Source organism: Falco naumanni, chromosome 3 (assembly GCF_017639655.2).
Source record: "Falco naumanni isolate bFalNau1 chromosome 3, bFalNau1.pat, whole genome shotgun sequence".
Classification (NCBI taxonomy): domain Eukaryota; kingdom Metazoa; phylum Chordata; class Aves; order Falconiformes; family Falconidae; genus Falco; species Falco naumanni.
In genome coordinates this window covers 16,341,768-16,367,726 of record NC_054056.1, presented here as the reverse complement: position 1 = coordinate 16,367,726, position 25,959 = coordinate 16,341,768, and the positions used below count along the sequence as shown (strand labels likewise).

General features: G+C 50.3%; 1 protein-coding gene across 10 annotated transcripts in view; it reads right to left on the bottom strand.

Moving 5' to 3' along the window:
* The window catches only part of CAMTA1 (calmodulin binding transcription activator 1), a 323,207-nt gene that overhangs the window by 223,179 nt on the left and 74,069 nt on the right, over positions 1 to 25,959 (bottom strand). For all 10 annotated transcript variants that reach the window (XM_040588315.1, XM_040588301.1, XM_040588306.1 and 7 more), the window contains one exon: positions 19,458 to 19,525. In XM_040588315.1, the coding sequence (XP_040444249.1) occupies positions 19,458 to 19,525 (68 nt within the window). The remainder of the gene's footprint in view (positions 1 to 19,457; positions 19,526 to 25,959) is intronic.

Genomic DNA, 25,959 nt, shown 5'->3' with positions numbered 1-25,959 from the left:
ACCGGAGGCACTCAAACTGTCAAATAAAGCTGGGCTGAGGGGGCTGGCGGAGCCCAGTCCTCAGCCAGGACCAGTGCCTGCGCACCGGGCTGGAGCACAGGATGGAGCCGAGCTGACAGCTGAGGTCAGCCTTGAGAAAACGGGGCAATTCCAGCAGGTCCGGCCTCCCCAGGGCCAGGCGAGCGCTCCCTCCCCTCGCCGGGAGGGCAGAGCTCGGCTGCACCCAGCTGCCAAGCGGATTTAGGAACGGTGACACCGACTGCGCCTGAACGTGACCTTGGCGCACGAGCTCTCTCCGGCACATCGGGGGCACACGCTTAAACACCCTGCAGCAACCTGGTTTAAGCCCCTCCTCCCTTTCAAATTAACCTCAGGAATATAATCTATTTATTTATATCAATTTAGGCCCATCAATTAATGATGACAAGGCAATTAACTAGAATGCCAGACAGTAAAAAATAACCACATAATGCCTTCTTTAGAGGAAATCTATTATGTAATCCCAATCGGTCTTCATTAACACAAAGTATTCCAGTAAAAGGTAGTAATCTAGTTATGGTCTGTGAAATATGAAGATCCGCAAAGTAATTTTTCAGAATTAAGGGTAAAGTATTTTTAGTAAATGGAAAGGAAACATTTTTGCATTTTTCCTGCAAACCATTGCAAAAACTGAAAGAGCGCCATAGCATAACGTACCAGTACTGAGCAGATTGTGCGATATCACAAAAGAGGCATTAAATTAGCCATTATCACTACGACAAGATGCGAGGCAGCTTCCTAAGCATCTCCCTTCCCCATGCTGTTTGGCTTCTGGATCGAGCCAAGAGCAAGAGGGCGTCGACTTTCTCCATCCCTCGCCCAGCACCCATTGCGCAAAGATGAAGATGCCAGCATGAGGAAAACGAATCTCAAACTGCTAATGGCAGCGGTCCTCGGACACCCTGGCAGTCACTTTGGGCTGAAAGTGTTCAATTCGGTGTGCCACCATTTTATTCAAATTATGACTTAATGTATCACTCATCCTTGTCAGCAGCTCCCCTTTGCGTGGGGCTCAGGACCATCCCAAGGGAAGGATGCCGCGGCATGACCTGACCCTGACTCCGTTCCTACGCCCCCGGCTTGACAAACTGAGCGAGTGCCTTGTGTGCAGAAAAGAGACGATTTACTCGTTCCAGTATTCAATATGACGCGCTTCAGAATTAACACATCAAGTATTTTAATGATACCAATCTTACTGATCAATGCCAATCTAACCGATCAATTTTATAGATTAAAGATCCAATTGTTTGAAAAATCGGATGAGAAGCTTACACAAATCCACAAGGCAGCCAGTTTCACATGGAAACACACATTTTCAAATTCTAAGCATTATTTGCCTTCGAACTTATTAAGAACCTAGCAGACAATAAGAGAATTAAACCCAAGTTCAGAAAATCCTTCAAGCAAAGAACACAAACAAACATAAAGGTAGTCAGCCACTTCTCCAAAATATGCCAAAGCTGTTAAGCGCTCTCGACTTAAAATTTGTAATGAAGCAGCTTCAAAAATCCCAAACTCCCATAGGAATGTGTTTACAATACAAACTCAATTATTGTCTTATTCTGATGCTTATCTTTTCTTATACCCTCTCAGCTCATCCTACTTTGGAATTTAATTACATTACAGTATTTTTAGTCGAGATGAAATTACACATTTTCAGATTAATTTAGCCTGAACTAGCTTTTGATAACAGAAAATCCTTTTTCTATCATGCCCTAATTTGAGACCATCCAAGTTAGCACAAATCACTCTTTAAAAACCTCGTGTCAGCCCCCACCCCCCCATAAAGCTGCACTTGCTGTCTTTCAAACCCAGTACAGCACACCGGGCATCAAAGGGTAAACGTTTGCCCAATTTCCTCTGATGGAAACCCTCCTGTTTTGCTCTTTCCTCTGTTATTTTCCAAGCCCAGGTTGACAGAAAAGAGTCAGGCAGTGACTGTTCCCTACACACAGGCACCAAAATGCTGCTAAGAAAGGCATGACCTTTTCTGTTTGCTTAAAAAAAGCACTAAAAAAAAGGAAAAAAAAAAAAAGAGAAGAAAAATAGAGCCTTGTATTTTACATACACAATATTTCCAGAAATAATTTAAAAATTTAATTACAATGTCATTCTGGCCATTTACTTGGAAAAAAACCCAACTCAAACGCCCAATCCTTTCATGATTACTTTCTTAAAGTGAATTGATATAATGCAGAAAATTCCCACTTTAAAAGCATACTTCTTATCCCTCGATTGGGGTTCTTTGCTGGTTTTGCAGCCGAGGTATTTTAGTCTCGCTGTATTTAGCAGCGATGAGCCCACGTGGCCGTTACTGTCACCATCCATGTCAGCGCCTGCCAGAAGATGGGGACGGACAATCCAGACACGCTCAGGAGCGCTCCAGGGACTGGCCCGCATCCCCCGCCGTTTATGTAAAACCATTCCATGGCATTTCCACCTGGTTAATTCCAGGTTTTATTATGATAACTAGGGGTTTTTTTTCCCCTGCGGTTCAGGAAAGGTTTTGCAGCAGCCGTGCTTTAGGAACGAGACGCCTCCCTTCCTCAGCATGGGATGCCGGGAGAGTGGCCGGGATGATGCTCGCCAGCTTCAGCGAGATGGCAGGAGCCCATCCAGGGAGAGCAGCCACCCATCCCGAGGGAAGTGAAGAGCACTGCGGCTCAAGACACGCGTTTGCTTCTGTTGCGCCCTAAACGCTCTGGGTTTGCAGCAGTCGGAGGAAAATTGGGGTTTAGGGGGATCTGCCATCCTTCCCCACTTAAAGAGCGATTCAGAGGTTTTGCACTTCCCTAAGTTCGCTTACAACCACCGGGCTCACAGCAGAAACAAGATTTATTTTAGGGAATCAGAGGGCCATGTTCCTGTGATGGTATTTCAGGTTTGCAGCCAAAGGAGAAGACGAGAACACAGGCTGAGCACACACCCGCGACCCAGCTCAGCTCCAAATCAGCCACCTGAAGCCCCTCTCTGCTCTGCAGGACCCCACCGGGACGGGAAGCCTTCCCCACTGGATGCCTCCCGATTCCCATGGGATCGCCCGTGCCAGGAAAGCCAGGGCTCCCCCGGGCTGCGTCAATCCAACCGCGGACGCCACAGTTTTCCTCTCACCTGCCTCCCACAAATTGTTATCCGACGTGAGCATCACATCCTAAGCGCATTTAAAATCTGCTTTCTTAGTGCCAAGCTTAGAGGCTCGATCTAATTATTGTAACTGAATTACGAGCTGTAATTGTGCTAGTGCTGTGCAAGACTTTCACTTTTTAAACCCTGACCAAACTATGATTAATAACAGCGAGAAACTCAGTTAGCTTCCACATAAACTATGCAAGCCGAAGGAAAAATCCCACACCCCCCCTTATTTTATATATTATATAAAAATATACTTATTCTGCCTGCATTACTGAGAGCGCACGAACACCCCTGAGAAGGGCAGGACCCCTTTCCACACCGACACCGCAGCCTGCTGCTCCGCTGTTCGGGCTGGGTTTTCGTTGCCCAGCTGAGCCGTATTAAACACCTGCAGAAACCCCAAGGTTATGGGCACAATTGTCACCGCAATCCCCCCGCTCGCTCCCTTGGGATGCTGTCCCAGGCTGAACCACGGGTCAAAGCCAGGGGGTTCCATACAGGCAGCAAAGAACCCAACACATCTTCCCAGTGCAGAAGGCAGAAATCTTGGGTACTGAGCGCAGGGGTCCTGGGGCTGTGCTGCGGAAGCACCCCAGGCATTCTCCACCTCTTCTGATGCTGCTGCCTGTGCAGCAGGAGAACCTCTCCCACGCCTTCAGGAATATAAAATATTCCCATTTGACGGCCAGGTATTTGCATTCCAAGCACAGCAGTGGCCAAAAAGTTGAAGATGCTCATCACTCAGCCATCCCAACAGCCACAGGTGGGGTTTAACCTCCCAGAGGAGATGAGGGAGGGCTTCTGCCAGCGGCCCTTGTGAAAACACCGCCGGAGCATCTCGCGCTTCGTGGAGACAGCAGCAGCAGGAAAGGATCCTCCATCCCTTTTAATTTAGGCAGATACACACGTGCCAGCCAGCCGCAGAAACATCCTCGTGGTGTGCCACCGGCATCCCAACGCCGCGCCCGAGGCTCACAGGCAGCAACGTCCAAACACGGCACGGTACCCGATCAGGCACGGTACGGGCTCCCCCCCTCGCCCCCCCACCCCCCACCCCACGCTCACCCATCCACAGCTGGGAGCTAATTACCCACCCTAATTTTCCCCCTCTCTTCCAACAGCATCCTAACACTATTAAGACCTGATACATTTATTACCAGGACTCTCAGCCAGAGAGTATTAAAACTTGTGAAAGTGACTTTGCAAATTAGCAGCCCGTCACCGAGCTAACGAAGCGGGGCTTTTACAGGGGCGGAGAAATAATTCCCGTATTATCAGAGCGCAATCTGCTGCGCGAGGAGAGGTTTGGTTCAGAACAAAAATGCTCCACGGTGCGAGAAACTATAATCCGCGTGGAGTTAGGCAAGAGAAATGAAATAGGAGGTGACTTTAACTCTGATGAAGCACGGCTTAGCGAAGAGCTGACTTGATAGGTAATAATAGCAATAATTAAAGCAGCAATAAAACTGTGTACATCACAGTTTTACTGAAATTACTAATTTCAGCAGGTGGAGAGACTGAACTGCTTCAAGTAAACTTGGTGATAGTTCAGAAAGTCCTGAGAGCAAGTGAGGGGTTTTGTTCAGTTTGGGTTTTTGTGTTTTTTTGGTGGAGTTTTTGTGGGGTTTTGGGGGGTTGTGGTGGTGGGTTTTTTTTTATTTTACTTCAGATGAGACATCTTTTGAAGTTGTCAAAAGACTCTACTGTCATTAGTGGCTCGTAAACAGTAGGAAGCAGGATTCATCATTAAAAATAGATTAAAAAAAAATCTAAAATGCATCGTTTGCTTGTTAGTCTGAATGTCATGAGCCTGTTCAGCAGAAACGTGCCAGGGCAGCAGCACCAGGAGCAGCACAACAAAAGCAGCGGCCACTTCTCTAACCCAGGGGAGCTCCCATGGGAACAGCAGCAACAACACAAAAGCCCCAAAAAGAAGTGGTCAGGCCTTGATCTCTTCCAGAGTGCTTCTCTTTGCAAAAATCTTCTTGCAAGAGGCAAACGCGAGGGTTTAAGAAGAAATATTAAAAAAAGAAAACCAAACCACCTCAGAGAGGGGAAGGGCAGCCCAAAGGCTCGCTGGGACCCAGCCACGGCACCGGTCTGGCACCGTCAACCTCTGGAGCATCTCAGCCCACCAGCAACAGCAAAAAAAAATAAAGTAATTAAAGAATTGTTCAGTAAGGGTGAGGGTAGGAAAGCCCGGCCAACAAAACCCTGCTCTGTGCCGTGAACATCTCCAGGTACGTTGCCTGCATCTCCCGGGACAAGCGGCCGAAGCTCTCGCACCCACTCCCACCGCAGGCTGCAGAGGGATGGGGACCTCCACGCTGTGAGGGACATCCACAGCTCTCCTGCCAGGTCCAACGGCCACCCAAACAACTGCCCTGTGACATTCCTTGCTCTGAGAGGCTTCCCCGACTCGCAGGGCCGGGCAGAGCTCACACCACCATTTCTTCCAGTTACACGAGACAGAACATGGCAAGAACATCTACACTGGGAAAAATTTCCCCCCCAATTCCAACGATTCTTCCAGTGCTTAAAATAGTTACTGGCTTAGCGGGCGAGGAGCGAGTCCTCCAGCACGGGCACAAGCCCCAGCCTGCGGCGAGACCCCTCAGCGCCCCCGGAGCTGACTCCCCTGTTTGCCATCGCTCCCTCCCGCAACCGCAGCCCGACTGCGCCCGCGCCAGCCCGCAGGGGCGAGCCACAGCCGCTCCGCTTAGAAAATCTCATCCCATAGTGGGGATTTTGGCAGAGGCAGGTGGACGGAATAAAGGCAGGCGTATTAGATAGAACTGTCCCTTCAGACCCGGGATCTGCGCAATGGCACTGCAGGCTTATGCACTGACTTTTTTTTTAATTGCAGGAGTCAAGAAGACGAGAGGGAGGATTGGAAAGCAGAAGAAAAGGAACAGAGCAGCATTTAGAAAAGCCTGGGAGTAAAACTGGAGGGAGAGGAGGTGGCAGGGAAAGCAAGTGGAGCCACAGTTATAAAATCCTCCAGATCTTTTGAATCCTAAATTTAAAGCAGAGCAGAAAGCAATGAACGACCATTCACTGGCACCGTTATCAAAGGGCACAATTCATCAAAAAGCATTTGCCAAACAATTCAGAGCTGGTTAGATCCCCTAATGCTGCCTGGGATTACAAACACCGCTGCGCAGGGAGCCACGTGCCCCTGCTGCTCCATCGCCGGGCGGCCGCAGCTGGAGCCCAGCGTCCGTATTTCTTGTTTGTCTGCACGTCCCTTCCCAGAAATAGCAGCAAGGTCGGGGCGATGAGGTGGAAAGGTCGGGATGCAAGAGGAATGAAAGCCCCAGCCAGAGGAACGGGCTGCACATGGCTGTTCACGCGGCACCGCCGCTAACGCCGAGGGCTCAGCAGGGGTGAGGCAGCCTCTGGAGAGCTCAGGACAAGCAAGAAATAAGAAATATACTGTTTCCTGGGGGGGGGGGGGCCGGGAACAAACCTAAACCAACAACAAAACCTGCAACCACAAAAAAAGCCCAACAAGAACCCCAAGGCCACCAACCATGGGCCCCTCCTGAGACTGTGTGCCCTTGATGTCTGAGGATGCCGTGCCGGGCGCTGCCCTGCTGAGGATCTTTCCAAATCTCCCCCCCAAGAAGCTCCTACAACAACCGAATCTGGAACATTTAAGATGGCAGCTTCTGTTCCGAACACGGCGCCTCTGTGTTTGCAAACACTGAGCGGATTACGATGGGAAGACACCAACCCAAACGCCAGAGTGAAGGTCTTGGCAAGTTCCTGGGGAGAAGCAACGTCTCGGTGGGGCTGCTCAGGAGCTGCCACATCTGCCCCGCGCTCGCTGAGCACTCAACCAAAGCCATCCAGCCCGCAGCACCAGTATGGTATGGAAACAACTGCACCAGCGAACTGGAGAGCAAGAAGTCAGCAGCCAGGTAAGTTATGCCTAAGAAGTCAGCAGCTCGCCACCCAGCCAATCCCTCTCTCCGCCACGATGCCCGTGCTGTTGGCTTTACGAGCTCCCCTCTGAATGTTGCAAAGCAGAAATGAGAAGCAGGACAGTGAAAAAAACCTGACTCTTGGCCACGTTTCACCTTCGCGTTGGTGGCTGGGACAACGTGTTGTTCAGTGACCCAAACTCCCCCTTACGCACCAAATATTTTCTTGCTAACTGGTCCAGCAGCTTCAACCTTCCTCAGCTGCCTGCAAATCCCATTACACAGCAAAGATTTGTACCAGGGCTTTAATTTACTTACTGTAAATAAACCCAGCCACCTGGCCAGAGTGTTTTGTTAGTCACCAGCACACACCAGTGCCCAGAGAACTGCAATCCCCGCTCCAGCGGCACGTGGTGCAGCTCCGCGCTAGAACCCCAGGTAACGCGCTGCTCGTAGCATCCCCGCCATTCCCAAAGATCCAGACAAAACCTTTAAAACATATTCGGGGTTAACATGTCCTTGCAGTACCGTGGGGATGTCGCCGTGCCGGGAGCAGCTGGCTTTGACTCCTGACCACGCCACGGAGCCGGGGGCAGCTCGGCCGGTGTGCTGAAGCACCAGCGTTTCCAAAGCCTTTGCAGAAGCGTGTGGATCACGAGCCCACCTCGTGCCTTGCTGCCACACTTGTTTTCAGCCAAGGCTGCTTTGGATGAGCTTTGCGGGGCTGCAGAGAGCTGACAACACCCCAGACACAAATCAAACAGATGCCCCTGGACACGCTGCCCAAACAAGTTTTGTCTCTCTTAAGAAAACATACAACGGTTCTATTAATTATCACTTCACTTCCTCGTAACCCCCTTTGCTCACTGCAGCAGCAAAAGGCAGAAGGAAATGCAGGAGCCTTTTAGCCAGAGACAGTTAAGTAAAACAGAGGGAACATCCCACAAATACCAAAGTCAATTAATTCATTTGTTACAGAGCAAGAGTCCTGCATAATTTGTCCTCTGAGTAGTTTGTTTTAGCTAATTGCTTACCCAGCAAGAAGATCTCCCCTGCATGACCCATTTGCTGCGCAAGAGGCTCAACTGATGAGAAACGAATGATCACCTTCCAGAGGGCACCGCAGCAATGGCGCAGGGATGCTCCATGCACCACTCGGGTCCTCAGACCCACGAGCATCCCAGGCGGGAGCGGAAAACACCGGTGACCTGCTGCAGCTTCGCAGGCAGGGTGAGCACCAGTTTCTCCAGGGGAAACCACGGCTCCCAATTCCAGGACATGCATCTCCATGAAGACGGAGAAGAGAAGGCTGTGGATAAGGTGCCACATGTAAGGCTTTACCCCCACCCCTGCCCGTCCCTATTGCTGCAATGCAGTCGCCCATCGCTGGCGCGTTATGATAGTCTTAAAATGATACAATTTCACTCGTAAAGATAGTGTTCTTCCATCATCTGCATCACTCCCTCAACTTCTCTGCTGATGTGAGATGAAGCATAGACAAAAGCAAATGGCTCAATACCACATTTGTAAAATCCTCTGTTTGTAAACGTTGTTGGAAGACAAGCTGAGCCGAGCTGTCAGACCTGCTAACCATCTTCCAGGCAGCCGAAAGACAGAATAAGTACTGATGTTATTAGTCTCATTAAAATTTTGTAAATTAAACAGTGCAAGGGAACAGGCTTATTTATCTTAGCTTAGTTCATCATCGACATTTATAAAATAAATACGGAAATAACGCTATGGGCACAATCCACTCTCACGGGCAGCAGCAGGACTCACACGTGCTCTGATGAAGCAGAGGAAGGGATGCTGCTGCCCACCCGCTGGGAGAGGAGCCAGATGGTGACAGCAGATCCCATGGGGATCCACTGCCCCATCTCACCTAAACACTTCCCTGCTGCTTGAAATCCTGCAGTGGGCATGCCTCGATGTTGGGGGTTCATCTGTGGAGATGAAAGTTAACAGCCTGCAGTACTCAGAGGCTCAGGTGCGACAGGCCAGCGGTCCCTGGCTCCATCAGCAGAGAAAAATGCAATTCATCACACCCACAAATCCTCTCCTTTTGATCACCCGAAGACACAAACCCACCCCTGCAGTCGTGCACGGTCTGTTCAGTGCATGCACCAGCTCCCAGCCATTACCTGGCCCTCCTGGGAGAAGCAGTTTCTATCACTACACCTTGACCAGTGCTCAAGAAATTATCATTGCTTGACGGTTTTAAAAATACAGCCATGCTGCACATGGCATTGTTAAATTAGGCTGGAGAAAAGCATTCAAATGGTGCACACAGCTCATCTTGGCTCTACAGCGAAAAGATACAACAGCTTTGCCAGAGTCGATAGATTTTCCTGTCCATTTTGTAAAAGTGCCAGGCATCCGAGCAGCAAGCAAACAAGACGCCCCGGGATGACAGCACAATGGAGAAGACAGAAAGGACCAGTGCTTTCCAGGTAAGATGAGTCACTTTTAGGCAAAACTTAGATTTTCCACAATTAAAAATAATTCCTGAACTGTAGGAGAAAAAGTTTTAACTCCACACCACGACAGAGGTGAGGCAGGAGAGGGCAGGGAAGGATCACCTCCAGCAGCTACCTGACAGGGAAGATCCCGGGAAGCCTCTGCAGCATTGCTGGACCCCAATCAAGTGCCTGTGGGCCCACCCACCCAGCAGGGACATCAAGGAGGTCACAGCAGCACCAGGCTCATCCTCGCTGGACCAAGCCAGGCGATGCTGGGAAGAGGCAGAGGAGGAACGCGAGGCGATGCTCGCTTTGAGACCGGTTGGTCCAGCATTTGAGGAGTCACCACCAAGGAGACAACAGGATTTCTGGCAGGAAAGCTTCCAGTTCTCACGTTCCACCAGGAGGCTCATGATGGGCTTTTATTGCCGCTTTATTTCCCGCAGAATCAATAGAAAACAATAATCCTACGGCCAAGCATAAATCACGTTGCAAAACTCTGCGAATCACCACGTGGGACGCCTTGGGACGAGGCCTTTTTTTAATTCCAGAAACGGCACCATTAATGATTTAGCAGATCTCCATCCCACCTCCAGCAAGGCCGCCACTGGCCAGGCAGTTCAGATTATTGCTGGAGCAAACGCCCCCAAAGTTTATTCCAGCGCCGGGAGCAGCCCCCTGCAGCAGCGAGCAAAGCGCCGGGGCCGGGTGCCTGCGCACCCACCTGCCCGCGGGCTGCACGGTGCCTCCCACAGCCCCTTCACTGGGCTGTACTGGACACGGCGTGGGGGCACGTCAGCCCACCCACCCCCGCCCCCCACCCAGCACTCTACAAGGCTGCGCTGTCTGTGAACGGGCAAAAATGACGGAAGGTAAAGCGGCCGCGTCACGAGTGGGAAACAGACCCCTCGTGCGCCCAGCCCACCGCAGCAGCTCCCACGGACCCCGGCAGGACCCTCCTCTGCCCCCACAGGGGGACAGCAGGGCCCAGGGGAAGGGGCTGTTCCTGCTGCAAGCACAGCCAGCAGCCCCAGATGTCTGCACGGCAGCTGCAAGGGCAGGCCAGCCCTGCGAGCCCCCCACCCCTTGTAAGCCCCCCACCCCTGCAAGAGCCCCCCACCGCTGCAAGCCCCTCAGTCCTGCAAGAGCCTCCCAGCCCTGCAGCCCTGTGAAAGCCCCTCAGCCCTTGCAAGCCCCCCAGCCCTACAATAGCCCCCCACACCTGTGAGCTCCCCAGCCCCGAGAGCCCCTAACCCCTGTGAGACCCCAGCCCTGCAAGAGCCCCCGAACCCCTTGCAAGACCCCCAGCCCTGCCCTGCAAGAGTCCCCCTGCCCTGCAAGCACTTAAACCCTGCAAAAGCCCCCCAGCCCTTGCAAGCCCCCCAGCCCTGCAAGAGACCCCCACACCTGTGAGCTCCCCAGCCTACAAGAGCCCCTAACCCCTGTGAGCCCCCCAGACCTGCAAGAGCCCCCCACACCTGCGAGCCCCTTAACCCTGCAAAAGCCCCCCAGCCCTTGCAAGCCCCCAGCCCTATCATAGCCCCCCACACCTGTGAGCCCCCCAGCCCAGCAAGAGACCCCCAAGCCCTGTGAGAGACCCCTCAGCCTCGCTGCTCAGTGGGACAGAAGGAAACCCAGCACTGACTCACCCAAGGAAAACAAGGCGGCATTTATCCTAATTAACAAACTTTTTTCCCCTGCTGTAAACAGTACTTACAAGCAGCAGAAGAATCGTGTCGTTTTACATTCTGTCAGTAAATTATAAGAAACAAAAAGGCATGGTGGAATTATCTGAGGGTGTGAGATTTAAGGTACATTTTTAATTAAAACAAAAAGACCAAAGCTGCGATGCAGCGTCATAAAGCAGATAATTTTACAGCTGGATGGTCTCCCTCTGATGTACTTGAAAACCATTTTTAAGTGACATAAAGTTTAACATACCGGTACATCTGCCTACCCACCAGATTCTACATGGAATTTAAAATTTAATTATATTAAAGTATTGTTACAGCGTGCATAGCAAGAATGCCAACTGAGTGTAACTTCAGGAGAATCTTTGCCAGATTCCTGCAAATCTGTGTTTCTTAGGACTAGGAAGAACAAAAAAAAAAAAAGATAAAATCTTGGTATTGGTGCTCTCAGCCTTTGTATTTCTTGCTCACCCACCAACTCCTCCACATTTGGACCCAGCAGGCTCACGTACATCCCTGTGCAAAGCGGCAGCGTGTTCTCGTGGCAGCCTCTGCGCAGGTAACCAGCCGCGCTCCCTGCTGCTCCGTTACGCACAAGGAATCTCCCACAAGATTTCCCTCTAAACGCACGCACGGGGATGTATGGATGCTGGAAAACCAACCCTACACCTACAGGAAAATGCGTAAAGCCACGTGGGCATGGAACACCGCAGGCAGGGCGGTCTGTGGGTGAAGCCCAGAAACACAGCAGCGAAATGCAAAAATACATCCCTCCGTCTCCGACGGTGCCGCTGTGAGGACCGCCGAAATCAGCCTGATTATAACGCTGGTATTGCACAGCCCCAGCGAGGGATGGGGGGCTTTGAAACCCACCTTGGGAACAGGGAGGGCGAACTGCAGAAAGCCAAATCTGATTATCAGGGAACCTACAGGGGCTCACGGAGCAGCGAGCAAGGGGCTGGGAAGGCAAACAAAAGAAAGAGCCGCAAGTTTTGAACTGGAGTGAGAGCAGCCCCCTTGCACGGGCAGCCCCCTCGCATGCACCGCTGGGCCCCAGGCTCGTCAGGCATCCCCTGTGAGTTGAATAACTAAAGCCAGCAGCACTGCTTGCACCACCAGTGACAAACGTCCCTCAACGCACTGGGTCACAGCGACTGCAATGGGACGTTCGGAAAGCTCGGAGGGAAAGGGAAGAAAAAGAAAAGCGCAATGGGAGGCTGATGTTAGCACCTCGCTGCAGGAGGAAGGAAGCTTTGGCTGTTTAGATACGCCAGAAACAACAGTAGAAACTCCTGGTGCAATGGAAAGAGCCTTTGGGGAGGGAAAAAAGGAGTAATTTCTGTAAATATGCAGGAGCCCACAACCCCGAGAGAAATCAAAGGGCACTACAAGCCCGGCAGCGTGCACATGAACAGCACGTGCACCTGCCAGGCACACCAGCTCCCATGTAGGCAAATTATTCCTCGTGCCACAGCAAGATAAAAGCCTGCTCATTACCTACAGACACTGTTATTCAGCACCAAAAAAAAAAAAAAAAAAAAAAGGAAGGAAGAAAAGAATTAAAATCACTCTCTCTGTAGCCAGCTCCCCATCTTCTGACAAATGCAGCTTGTTACACAATTCACTTTGTATTCTTTCAATCTGAACAGCGGGTCCTCCGTGATGGGTGGCTCCCGGCTGCTCTTCCCATGCACGGGGCACAAAATCCCTCCTCCCGATCCCAGATTTCTAGCACGTGGTTGCCAACGCACCCATGTACAATTAAATAACGTTATATTTCCCATAAATATTACGCCATCCCCATCGGGCAAGCGAAGTGTCTGGCCTCTGGACACGACGCACCCTGTTGCATCAGACCTTGGGCATCCTGATCTTGGCTGGCCAAGGATGGGAGAGTGGGAGAGCCACGGTGCTGGCTCCAGACCAGCACTAACTTCAGTGCCAGATTTCCTAGAGGGAAAAAAACTTTGTCAATAAATAATCCAAATAAATAGCTTATTTTTAATCAGCTGGTATTTGCAGGCCATTAAGATGCAACGAGCAGGCTCAGGCACCCTTTCTGTACGTTGTTGTTGATGCAGAAAATGTATTGGAAAAAATGAGAGAATATCATTAAAGGTTAATTATGAGCAACTTAAAGGTTATTTTTGCATATCTCACCTCCTGGACAAAAGATGCTTCTTCATTACCATACCAGAATATAAATTAAGTTGCAAAGCCTTTAAAATGTGACAAAGACCTTAATTTTGTTGCTATTTTAAAGAGTATGAACAAATAGCGGTTTTCCTAGCCCCTCTGCAGCCTCTGCACGTTACGCAGAAAAGGGCATCTCCTAAGTGGTCCCGCATCAGCAATTAAAGCCTCCATCCTTCTCAGTACCCTTCGACTAGAAGCACAAAATGCATGGAAATACTGGGATGGTTTGGCAGGTCGGGTTCCAGCCGTCGGCAGCCCCAACCCAAAATCTCTCCTTGCACATTTTTACTTTTCCTCTGCTCTAATCGCGACAAAGGCAGCTCCTCTCTTACCTGGCTCATTAAACCCAGATCGCACCGCCAACATGGGGGGGAGCTGCTCATACTGAGCATCCTCCCACCCCTGTAATGTTTGGTCTAGAAAAAAGTCAGAGCCTGCCCAAATTTTGGATGCCAGTTTTGTCCAAAAACGAATGCCAAGTATTTGCCTTGGCCATATTTATTGACAGGAAAAGCTTACTGTCTGCCTTCCGCAAGCTTGGTAGTTTTCTGAATAATTTAATTGCTTTATTATCAGATAATTGCTTCTTTTGACAATTCCATGTTTTCTAGGGTTCTCTGCCTCTCCAAGGGGTGATGCTGCAGGACTCTGCCCTGACTCTGTGTGAAGAGGAGGGGGAGCCTTCGTGCCCTGGCACTGCCACCCCGGCAAAGCTGGGCAGTGGGGAAAGGAGATGTCCACACGCATGGACCAGCTGCAGATCTGGCATCTTTGAAACCATACCCGGCATCTTTGAAACGTTCTTTGAAACCATCCCCAGCTGCCAGGCTGGAGCAGACGTAGGAAGGGTCTCCATGAAATACTTGAAGACAGTTGACTGACCTGGGCCAGGCATCCCGGTGGCTCCCAGCAATTCTGCCATTAGGTCACATTAAAACAAACGGGGTGAGCTATTAAAGGAATTAATTATTGGCATCTCAACACCCCTGGACCATACTGGCTAAAAATCTATATGAATCAATTCCTCTAAAAACCATCTCTGTACTGTTTATCCTCTTTGGGGTGGGGGAAGAGGAGGAAATACTGAGAGCAGCGAGAAGAAAGTGTTGAGAGTCATGAAATCTTTAAAGTGTAAAGAGAGATGTGCCACATTTAGCAGGGATTATGTCAAGCAGCATCCCAAGCCAGAAAGAGCTGACAGCACACACATTGCCTTTGACGAAAGAAAAATAGGTCATACGCGACCCCAAACACGTAAACAAGAGATTCCAGCAGCACGGGCAGAAAATCCAAAATTTCAGCACTGTGCATGGGTGAGGCTGATGGTCCCGGATCCCATGGAGAGTACGAGCTATGTGAGAAAGCGAGGAGCTCCCTGAAAGCCTAAACAAGGTCTGGAGGGAATTCTTCCTTGCGACAAGCAGAAGGGGAGATGGATGGAACTTTTGCCACTGACCACAAGCTCTGGGCGGTCGCCTCTGCACAACTCCCAGCTCACGGCACAAGGACCAGGACACCCCCGCAGCATCATCTCCCCAACACAGCCGGACGGCTCCCGCACGGAGCGCATCACGGAGCCGGCTCGCGAGGTAATGGCTTAACGCGGTAAATTAATTCCAAAGCACAATTGTTTTCAATCTTCATTTAAACCCAACCTTAGTTAATCTCACTTTAATGACATAGGAAATGGAAATCCCCTTAATAAAGTAAGTCATGAATATTTATTACCCTATTTTTTACCTGAAAATTGAATAATTCAATTAATTTTACTATTAATTATTTAATACAAAATTAATATACTGCAAGATCCTAACTTATCTTTAAGAAGCCCCTGGTAAAGCTATCCAAGATAAAATACGCTCCTTAAACTGGACCGGCGGACAGGTAAGGAACGGGGTAAGCCCCCAGCACCCATCCTGCACCCCCCTAGGCCAGAGGGGCCGGTCGATGCTGGCGCTGGCACCGGGGAAGGCTGGACCCCTGCACACAGCAATGCTCTCCAGGGGAGGCGGATGTGTTATGCTCACTTTTACATCCCCCCAAGCAGTTTTGCTAAAACAATAATCACATCAGGTCCTGCCACACTCCCTCTAAATCACATTGCGGGCTGGTACCCTCCGCTCCAGCCCCGCCACCAGCCCACATTTAATGTAACAAATTGAATTTCTCGGGAAATTTCAAAACTCTGAAGCCAGCAAAAACTGCTAAAAAAAGCAACGGAGGAAAACAACGATGGTTGTGAGTGCATGTTCAATGGGGAAAAGTTATTTCTACCCAGTCTAATGTAATCTGCACCCCCCTTCTAGCAACCAGCATCAGCAATGAACGGCAGAGCGGTCCTTTCCAAGACACGATGTCTATGACAAAAGCAAGCCAGGTGACTATTCTTCTGCTCTTTGCTACCCTGGCACATTCTTAGGACTCGCGCCGGGTCAAGCCTCCCTGGACCCCAGGCTGATGAGCAAAGGGATCGCCCTAGCATGGGGACGAGCCCTCTCCGCTCCCACCAGCCACGCAAATGCGGCTCAGCCCAGTTCTGTTGTGGCACCGCTGTCGTGAACCAGGTTCCGATGAGTTCGTGATTTATTAGGTTGGGATTCATCAGCGGGAAATGCTGCCTGGGCTGCTGTCCCTCCCCACGACACCAAAAGCCACACTTGTCTTCCTGAAGCCAGGAGAGGGGAATAAAAGTGCTAAAAATAACCCCGCAGGTAGCAGAAGTAAAACTAAATTACCCCAAATGCATACTGACAGCGCATGTAAATCGCTACAGATTTGCAGGAGCAGGCTGCTGCCCAACCTTTTTAGTTGCAGAAATATTAATCACTGCCAAGTCTCACTGCCTAAAAACAGCGTTTGAGCTCTTCCCGGGCTGAAAAACCTGCATCTGGGAACTTCCCCAGCCGCTTGCCTATCGGTACGAGCGATGGCTTAGCCCCGCGTCAGCATCCCGCATCATTTCCCCAGAAACATTTATCGTTTGGGTTTTGCAAGGGAAGAAACAAGAGCTTGATGCTTGTCTTCGTCCCGTCCAAAACCCTCTGGTTTTGCTGGAGGCGCGGTAGAGATGCAAACGCAATGCGGGAAGGGGCGCACTCACCCCCCATGGCATTGCATTCCCAGTTGGAAAACTAACCTCGCGGCTTCTGGGCACGGCCAAGTCTTTTTGGTTGCCCCAGCCTCGCTTGTGAAACACAGGTGAGGCTACATCAGATCACTCAAGCGTATTTTTAAAATACTCTATAAAGACGATAATTACAGAAGGCACTTGGAAACAGGTAAGCAAAGTATCTTCAACTAGCTGAACAGGTTTTGGGCTAAAAGTCAGCTTTGTCATTGAAATTCCAATGTAAATAACAATTAAGTTCTACTTGATACACAAATGTCAAGTAATTTTTATTTATTTCTTTTTTGGTCATCATGATTTGCATTTAAACTTGGAAATGTCAGATACTTCAGCCTTGCTGCATTAGCAGAAAGCTTCCCCAGTTCACCCTGCTGACTGGAATACCCACTGCGGATTATCCTGAACATTCTCAAGTAACCAAACACCATTTCAAGGAAGCATCAAGGTCGATGCCTTGCGAGGTGTACTTGTTAATTTATGTTGATAAACGGGAGCACTCAGAAGACTGTTGTAATAATATCCCAGTATATTATTTTAGCGTATTTTACCAATTGGAGTCATTCCACAAGAAGTTTCATCAAAAGGCAATTTCAGAGGACTTTGAAGGCTTCCTCACAGGTCCGCTAATGCCCCCCCAGCGGCATCGTAAGAGGGTTCCTCCTCCACCCCTGACCAAAGCCACCCCCTTCCTGGTGCCACGGACCATGGGAACGTCTTTACGAGAAAGCAATGAAGGCATTCAGAAATGGCTCGAAACAAACTCTTCCCTCTTGTGCCGCCTTCTGCATTGGCTCAGTAACCCGGGAGGTTCGGCCGCCCGCAACGCCACCTGGCACCACCATCAACCATCAGCCGCCAGCTCCTGACACCCGCCGTCCAGCGCGCCCAGTGCCCCCTACAGCGATCCACCTCGCCGCGATTCCTCGGATCGCGCTATACATCATCTTATTAAGAAATTCCATAGGTGTCAGTGGTGCAATTCATTTTTATTAATTTTCTGAGATGAAATTAGTGGCACCCACACCGGCACACAAAGAATGGGGAGTGTTCCAGTTCAGCGCCGGATCGATGTCATTAATTCTGTAAAACTGAGAGCCCCGATTGTATGAACTCAGCATTTAAGTCTTCCAATTAATTTTTATGTTAAAAAAAAAAAAAAGGGAAAGAAAACTAACTCAACAATTTAAGAAGGTCCTTGAACAGCCATCACAACTTTTCTTCTCCTGGGACATTCTTTCTTTCAAGTGTAAACACACAGGAGGAAGGTATTGTAATATTAATCAGAAAATTATTTTCGTGCATTGCCTTTAGCAAACCAACTCTTAAAAATCACAGGACGCTGCTACAAAAACATGTATAATCTCTTATCTTTAATGATGCCATGTATACCCAGACTAGTTAATGTTTTCTGACCGCGTAATAGGCTTATCTGGCAAAGGTTCAGCAAGAAATTGTTTTGCATTAATTCTGAAACTTGGATTACCAGGTCAGAAAAAAGCCTTCTCCAATATTATCAAATTACCTGCTGTCCTGCAGCCAAGAAGGGGAGTGAAATAAAGCATTTATGCACTCGCCAAGATGAGACTCTCAGCTGCCGTCGATGGGAAAGGTCCATCTAAGGGCCCTTCAGCCACCGCAGCGGCTGTGTGTCTTGGTGATCCATTCTAGAAAGCAATCAGGTCTCAAATGTCTCCATTTCCAGGTATCCCAGACACATTTTAATATGACAGGCAAATGTATTATTTAAAGATGTCACAAAAAATACAGTAGAGACTGGGGGCAGCAGGGGGGGACAACCACGGAACCTAAAATAACACAGCTCACTATTCCCTGTATTTCATGGAAAGCAGGTCCTCCCTGCGCCCCGACCGCTGCGGCACTGCCCGCCTCCACCTCCATTCTCTCCTTGGCTGGGAGCTATGGAACACCTGGGGAATTCATCCGTACTGTTTGTTAGAGGCAATACCCATTCTTTGCGCCTCGCTATAATTTCTGACCCTGCTAAGCACAGAGCGAGGCAATGCCAAACCCAGCCACCAGCTGCCCCGGACGCCTCTGGCAGTGGGTCTCTGCAGCAGATGGCAATGGGATGCAGGATGCTACAAAAGGCTTTTCTCCCACCTTGGTCCTAGCAGGCTCCCTCCGACAACCCTGCCCTTTTCAAGAGGAAAGAGAAAGATTGGGAAAAAGAAGACAAGGAAAAAAAAAAAAAACCCACAACAAAATCCCCACAACATTAGAAAGCAAGAGTTGTTTTTTTGCGTTAGTACGGAAACTTTGCGAGCCTGAATGCAGCCAAAACGGCAGGAAAACAGCCACAGCTGAAACTTCACGTCTCTGTTCCCAGGGGAGTAGAGGAGTTAAACATTTATGGTAGTGCGAAGAAGACATGACATTTACTGAATAATAAACTGCAAACATGTCTGTTAATGCGGCTTTTTGGGATCTCCTCGCCATCAAACACTTAACCCCAGCAAGAAAAACACCGAAACGCAAACAATCCCTGCGACTGCATGTTAAACAGGCAGAGCACACAGGGGAGGGCTTTGCGCTTTTTGAGTTCTTTAAAGCTGGAGGCTGTAGGGAGCACTGTCAAGATAAATAGCCTGCAACCTCGCCCAAAGGCTTTCAAATCCGTTCATCTGAAGGCATACAATTAAATCCTGAACAATCGGGTTAAAACTTTAACCTGTCAAGATCGCAGCTGTTCCATTTTTAATCAATCTGATTTCATTCAATAAAATGCTCATTAAGTCAATTAATGAGAGTTTGGTGTCACAAGCCGTCAAGCATGACTGGGAGTTTTCACTCGGTGGCCAACGCATTGATTAGCAAGTCAAGTCATCAGTGAGAATGAGTCAATGGGCTGAAGCATGAGCAACGTTACCTTGTTTTAGGGGAAGTTGTTAGCCATTCTTCATGCTTTTCAAACGTTATTAAATAAGCTGCAATTTCCTGAAAGAGAAACGCAGAAAGAAAAAAAGAGTTATTTCCATGGCTGTGTTGGAAACTGGAAAGTTTTACAACAAAAAAGTTTTATAACAGAGACCAGGAGCCGCCCAGCCCCGGGTTAGGTCTGCAGCTTAAATCAGTTTTTGACTGAAACGGCACACTCGGTCAACGTTCGTATTCACGCCACCAAAGCCAGACTTAACTAACGTAAGGAAGAGATGCAAATGAGGAAAGGCATTAACATTTTCCAGCACAGACAACTTGCTGGTTAACTACGGTGACTGCAGCATCGCCGAGAGCCTGGTGTTACGTCAGGAGGCAAAGGGGAGGGCAGCGACAACGCGGACACGGGAAGCTAAATTAAATATTTATAAACGGAACAGCATCACTGCAGAGAGAATTACTGAATTATTAATTGTTGCCATAAAAAGCCAGCGGGTGACATCAACATAAGTCATCGCTCCCACTTGCAGGAATGATACGGGCGATTACTTCCAGATCAGAACCGATTTGTTTGCAGGAAATTATCAGCTCCGGCGAGATAATTCACGGCGGTGCTTGTACGTATGCCTGATGAACGTGGAATGGTCGCCCATCAGTCTCCTTGGTACGAACCCAGAGCGGCTGTGGGGCGGCCCCACCGCAGGCAGGCTGAGCATCGCCAGCAGCCCTGGCAGAGAGCAGGGCGATGCATGCCGCAGGAGATGCGGGACCAGTGACCGTCCCTAACCGTGATGGCTGCTGTCACCACACCAGTGACATCCCGACACCTAGCGATGGCCAAGGACCCCTGGGGCTGAAGTCCACAGGTTGCTGGAAACAAGCTCCCCCCCACCCCCTGCCAAAGATAGACTCAGAAGTACGTAGTTTTTTGACGGTTCTCTTCCAAAAACCGCCGCCCAGCCAGGTCCAGAGTCTCCCTCTCAGAGAGACCTACAAGAGCAAAAACTCTGCAGAAAGGTCAGTGAAACTGCCTTGAATGTTTAATTGCCTCAAATTAGACCCCAAACCCACATGCAGTTTAACATCCAGAGCCACTGCAACAGAAGTGTCTACAGGCTGTGCCATCATGAAGGGAATGCACACATCAGAAACGGGTCTTTCAACCAGGAGATTTTTTTTTTTCTTTTTTCTTTTTTTTAAAGATAGTTCTATATAAGGGTTGTAGCTGTATAGCACCAAAGCTAAAAAAACCCACAATGCTCTCCAACCAGCTGGCCCAAGCATCTGCTAGAGCCACAAAACGCAATTATATTACTCCCAAACGAGACGTAAAAATATCTTGTTTCCAATACTCTTGGTTTTAAGACTCATACTTAATGTCCTCCGGGTATTGCAGCGGTGCCAGATCTCCGTGTTATGTACTTTATTAGAGTTGTGTGAATGTCATATTAATGACTCCTGACCAACATGTTTACACTGCAAATAAATTCTCCCAGAATCCACCGCCGCACCCCTTGTCTCCCAGTTTTAAGCGATTACCGTAGCAGCAGGCGATGGGAGCAGCACCGCTTCTACGTGAGCCAGGAGGAGAAGCAGCACCACGAGGCTCTGAAAACACCTCTTTTGGATTTCTGGCTAATTGCCGTGTAAAATTCAGTATCAAAATACCCCGGTGCAGCCCTCCACTGGGACGGTGGCTGCTGGCACAGCATCTTTGCTCGCGACCTTCCCAGAGAGAACACCAAACCTCGTGCTTTGACAGGAGCTGCGGTTGACTCGGATGCAAGTGCTAGAATGTGGGCACTGCACGGCCAGGAAGGTCTGGCCCCAGATTTCCAGCTGGCTCCACAGAGGCATCGCCCATCAGCCCCCACAAGAGCCACTGATGCCGCATTAACTCGTGGCTTTGATGCAAGGTGCAAGCTGTAGGAGCCAACCACTGATTTTATGCATATATATATATATATACAAAAAAATTAAAATACTCTGCATCTAAAATTCTTTAGAAAATATGAAGCAAGATCTCTGCTTTTTTTTTATTATTATTTTTTTCAAGCCAGTACAGTATTTCCATGAAATGTGCTGTGGTCTGCAGAATTTTATTCCCAACCCATCCCACGTTATGTCCTTGACTTGCTATGTTACAAATCTGCGTCATCTTGCACCTTGCAGCGAGACGAGCTCTGGGGACACCAAGGCAGAGGCACCAGTGCCGAAGGAGAAGCGCTCCCCATCCTCTCTACCACCCAAGCCCCCCGGACGCTCGCGGCAGATGGTCTGCGTGAACAGGCGTTTACAGAAATAAACCCCTTCAACGCAGAGGTGGATCCGACTCAATCCACCCTCAAAATCCCACAAAAATAGGCAGGTTTGGGTGTGGGGGTGTGTGCTCAGATTAGCGTGGGATTTTGCCGAGTCCTACTAAAAATCAACTTGCCGTAAGGAGAATATAAAGCCATTTTTAACTTTTGTGGCTGACTATACTGCTGTAGCGCAGAAAATTGAAGTATTTCAGGTGAATGAATGTCCGTCTTACCCAAGGCTTGCTTACTTTTATTCCTTCCAGCCCGCCTGGACCCTGCATGCTTGAAATCATCCCAAAACCACCGCTGATGGGAGGAGCTGCGGCAACGAGATGCTTCCGTTTGGAGGCAGGACTTTTGCTTCCACGCCGCTAGCCCGGGCCTGCTCTGCGAATCTGGGCAGAGCAAAGCACACGCTGCGGACCAATGCTGCGCCGAAACACCCGCACGCGTTCCCGGACCCTGCTGCGCCAGCAGGGAAAGACGCAGCTCCAACCAGACTGCAAGCTGGATCTCCCGAACACTCAAAATGTATAATTCAATTCTTCTAACAGGATAAAAGAAGGATTCGCACCAACTAGGATAGGAGCTCCCCTAGGCTTTCTGCTTAATGATATATTACAGCCTGATTTCCCTCCTCCAGAGGAAATACCTGGGATAACGAGGCAGATCTCACTCATGGCAGTGCTATAAATTAACACATATGGCAGAGAGACAGCGGATCCTCCACACCGCCCTCCGTGCCCCGAGCACTCAGAATTACAAGGACTGGCATATAAGTCAGGGGGGAGGGAAAACCCACCCAAACCCCCTCTGCTCGCCCTGCCCATAACCCCATCGCCCAGAGCGCCGCGTCCTTCACCGGGACATCTCGGCATTGCTGTCAAGGGGAGGCCAGCGCTCTTGGCGTCACAAGCTACCCAGTTGCCTCCTCGATCCAGTTCACGTGGCTGCTGGGCCAGCTGGAGCCAAGCCCCAGCAAGGTTTGGTGCCAGGAGAGCTCCACCGCGGCAGCTGAACACCACAGCAGCGGCGCAGCCCCACACCGCGTAGGGAGAAGTGAGCAGGAACGCTTATTTATGGTTTGACACTGATGTGCCAACTTCTGTCGCTACAGAGCACCGAGACTTGGGGAGAAAAAAAAAATCTCCTGTCTGCCACCTCAAACTGGAGCAGAACTGTGAGAAACAGATGACTCAGTGATGCTCAGCGATGCTCGCGGCCAACACTCACGCACGCACACACACAAAGCCAGGCAAAGAGGCGAGTTTCCAGCGAAAGGCAAGTCCTGGGCACTGGGGTGAACCCGAAATCTGGTGCTGCACAGCAAAATGCTGATTTTCTAAGGGAAATAGATAGCAGAGCGGCGTGCTCCGGACCCAGGGGGCAGAGGAGCTCAGCAGTGAAATGCCTGGCGTCAGCGCCCACAGCCTGGATGGAGAAAGCCTGTCCCAGGGATGGGATGCAGAGGACCAGGGTGGGGAGGATGTGCTGGGGAAGGCTCCTCTGCTGCCAGCAGCGAAGCCCCTTTAAATCCCATTCTTTAAGTGTCTGGCTTTCTGTGACTACACAACTTTGCGTCTGTTGCCCTGGAAAGTCCCAGCAAAGTGCATAATCCAGGGCTGCCAGAAAAAAAGGACAACTACCGCACGCACAGCCGATGGTTGGAGGCAGGACTGAAAGGAGATGCTTTCCATGGAAGAACTGATGCCGGCGGCACGCACACACAAAGCCACAGCCAAGCAGCTCCTCCAAGCAAAGCCCAAACCAAGCTAAGGGCAAGCCCAAGCAGCTCAAGTTATCAAAAAAGCTCTTTTTTTTCCTCCAAATTCATTGGCATGCTGAGGAAAGCACCACCTGTGAGATGCAAAATACGAGGATGAGGTTTCTGAGAAGCCTCGGCGCTCCCAAAACCCAGGGTCAGACCTGCCCCAAGTGGCCTAAGTCTAGAAATTTTCCTCCCAAACACCACAGCCCACACAGCTTCTTGCATTAAATCAGTTCCTACAGAGGTTTTGCTATATGCAGAATAAAACCTGAAAGGCCCAGAAGAAAACGGTCAGACTGATGTTTTATCAGCAGTTTGCAAGTGATGCTTTTTTCAAAACGCGTGCCCATCTGTACAAGCAGGGATGCTAATGACAAGCCGGTGCTCATCAGTTGCTTGGGACGAGCGCCCCTACACCGGTTTTCCTTTTGAAAAAAAAGGGGGAAGAAATAGATTTATCACTGGAAGACACAAAGTCATTAAATAATTAAAAACAAAACTATAGGCACAATAAAAGCCCTTTGATAAAAAAAAAACAAAACCCAACAACTGCATTTTAATGTGTCTTAATTCCCTTAATGATTCTCTCTGTGTCTTAGAGGGTCAAATCAATGTCTTCGCCAAAAAATTCAATTACGTCTCATTCATCGTATCTTTGGAGCAAGGCTATTGTTTGCTTTTGTCTCCTATCAAACCCTTTTTCCATTGCTTCTTGCCCGAGATTACAAACAAAAGGCAGCGTGGCACCAGCAAGGTCAGACGAGACAGAGCCAGGCTTTGAAGAGCCCAGCTCCCCGCGCTCGGCTTTGCTGTTTAATTACGGAGCCAGCCAAGGAAATGAAAGGACAGGCGCGTTCGTCGGGAACGCCTGACTCGTCGCGGCTGGCGCGTCCCCCCGAGGCGGCGGCCAGGGCGAGGGGCACGGGGCTCACCCCAAGGCCACCCACGAGCATCTCTGCGGGCGAGGGCACCGCGGACCAAGGCCGGGGTGTCCCCCGCAGCCCCGCACCCCTCCTGAGCCCAGCCTGGGGAATGTCAGCGAGCAAACTGCGCCAGGGAGGTCGAAATGCCGAGGTCTGTGTGGGCGCAGCTCTGCCATGACCCTGCTGGCCGATTTCACGGCAGCGCTTGGGGCCAGGCTCTCCCGCTGCGGGACTGAGCCCTCCGTTCACAGCTTGTGAGACACTGGCGAAGAAAAAAAGGTTTAATTTGATCAGCTAATGGAAGTACCCCATAAAGCAATCAGATAATTTAACACTGGAATCACACCAGTGATGTTTTATCCTAAACTTGGTCATATAATTCAACAGCTTAATTTATACTTCGTTGCTTGGGCTGAAAGCACTTTATATAAATGAACGTTTACTTTTCTTTTGCATTCCCTGTTTGTTAAGATTATTAGTTGGAATGCACCAAAGAGCCATCAGCTGTAGAGCCAAGTTAACCACACCAGGCGGGACACGCACAGGCTACAGCATCTCTAGGTGGCTGCCACCGGTGATGTCCCCGTTGTCGCTGCTCCAGCTTCGCCCCGACAGCCCGTGCCGAGCTGCACCACCAAAGCCTCGTGCGAACCGAGCGGTGGGACGCGCAGCCGTCGTCACCAGCCCCACACGCTGCACCGGCCCCACGCTGCCCACCCTGTGCTACGTGACTGCAGCGCCTCAGCCGCTTCAATATTTAACGACGAGACAAAAGCCGCCGGAGCCGCAGCAGCGCGGGTGACCTGATCTCACCTCCCGTGTCCCTGCTGCCACCGAGGGGACGAGCTGCAGCACGGGACAGGCAGCACCACGAGCAGCTCATGCAGAGCGCGTGGCCCTGCGTGCTTGTTTTTAGGTACGGGAGTGAGACGGGACATTGTCTCTGAGCAGGGATGGCAGGCAGGGCTCCAACACACCAGCAGCAGCGGAGAGCCCCGTTAGCCACCACCCGTGCAGGAAAGCTGCGGACTCTGCTCTGGGCTGAAGGACTTGCAGCAGAACACACACATTGCAAGAGCAAGTTATAATAAAAAGCTCTGAAATTCGCAACAAATAACCCAGCCTGACAGGAGACATCTCTGAACCTGAATTCCAGCCCAGAGGAGATGTGAGGCAATGCTACTGCATGGGACGGACGCGTTCAGGAGGTGGTCGCACAGTCGCAGCTCCTGCCCACGCTATCAGACGGAGCATCCTGCCCCACGGGGAAGGTGCGGGGAGAAGAGGCGGCACCCCGAGCTCCGGGGCGAGCAAACGCTCGTGCCAGCTTGGCTTCCCGAGCTCTGGAGACAGCAAGGCTGCAGGGGCATCCCTGGGCAGAGCCGGCAGGCAGCCACCCCCACGGCATGCACCTGGCACCCCCAGCGCAGGCACCCCTTGGCACAAGGACCAGGGACCACCGGTGCCCTGAGCCCTGCCGAGGGGCTGTCTGAAGCCACG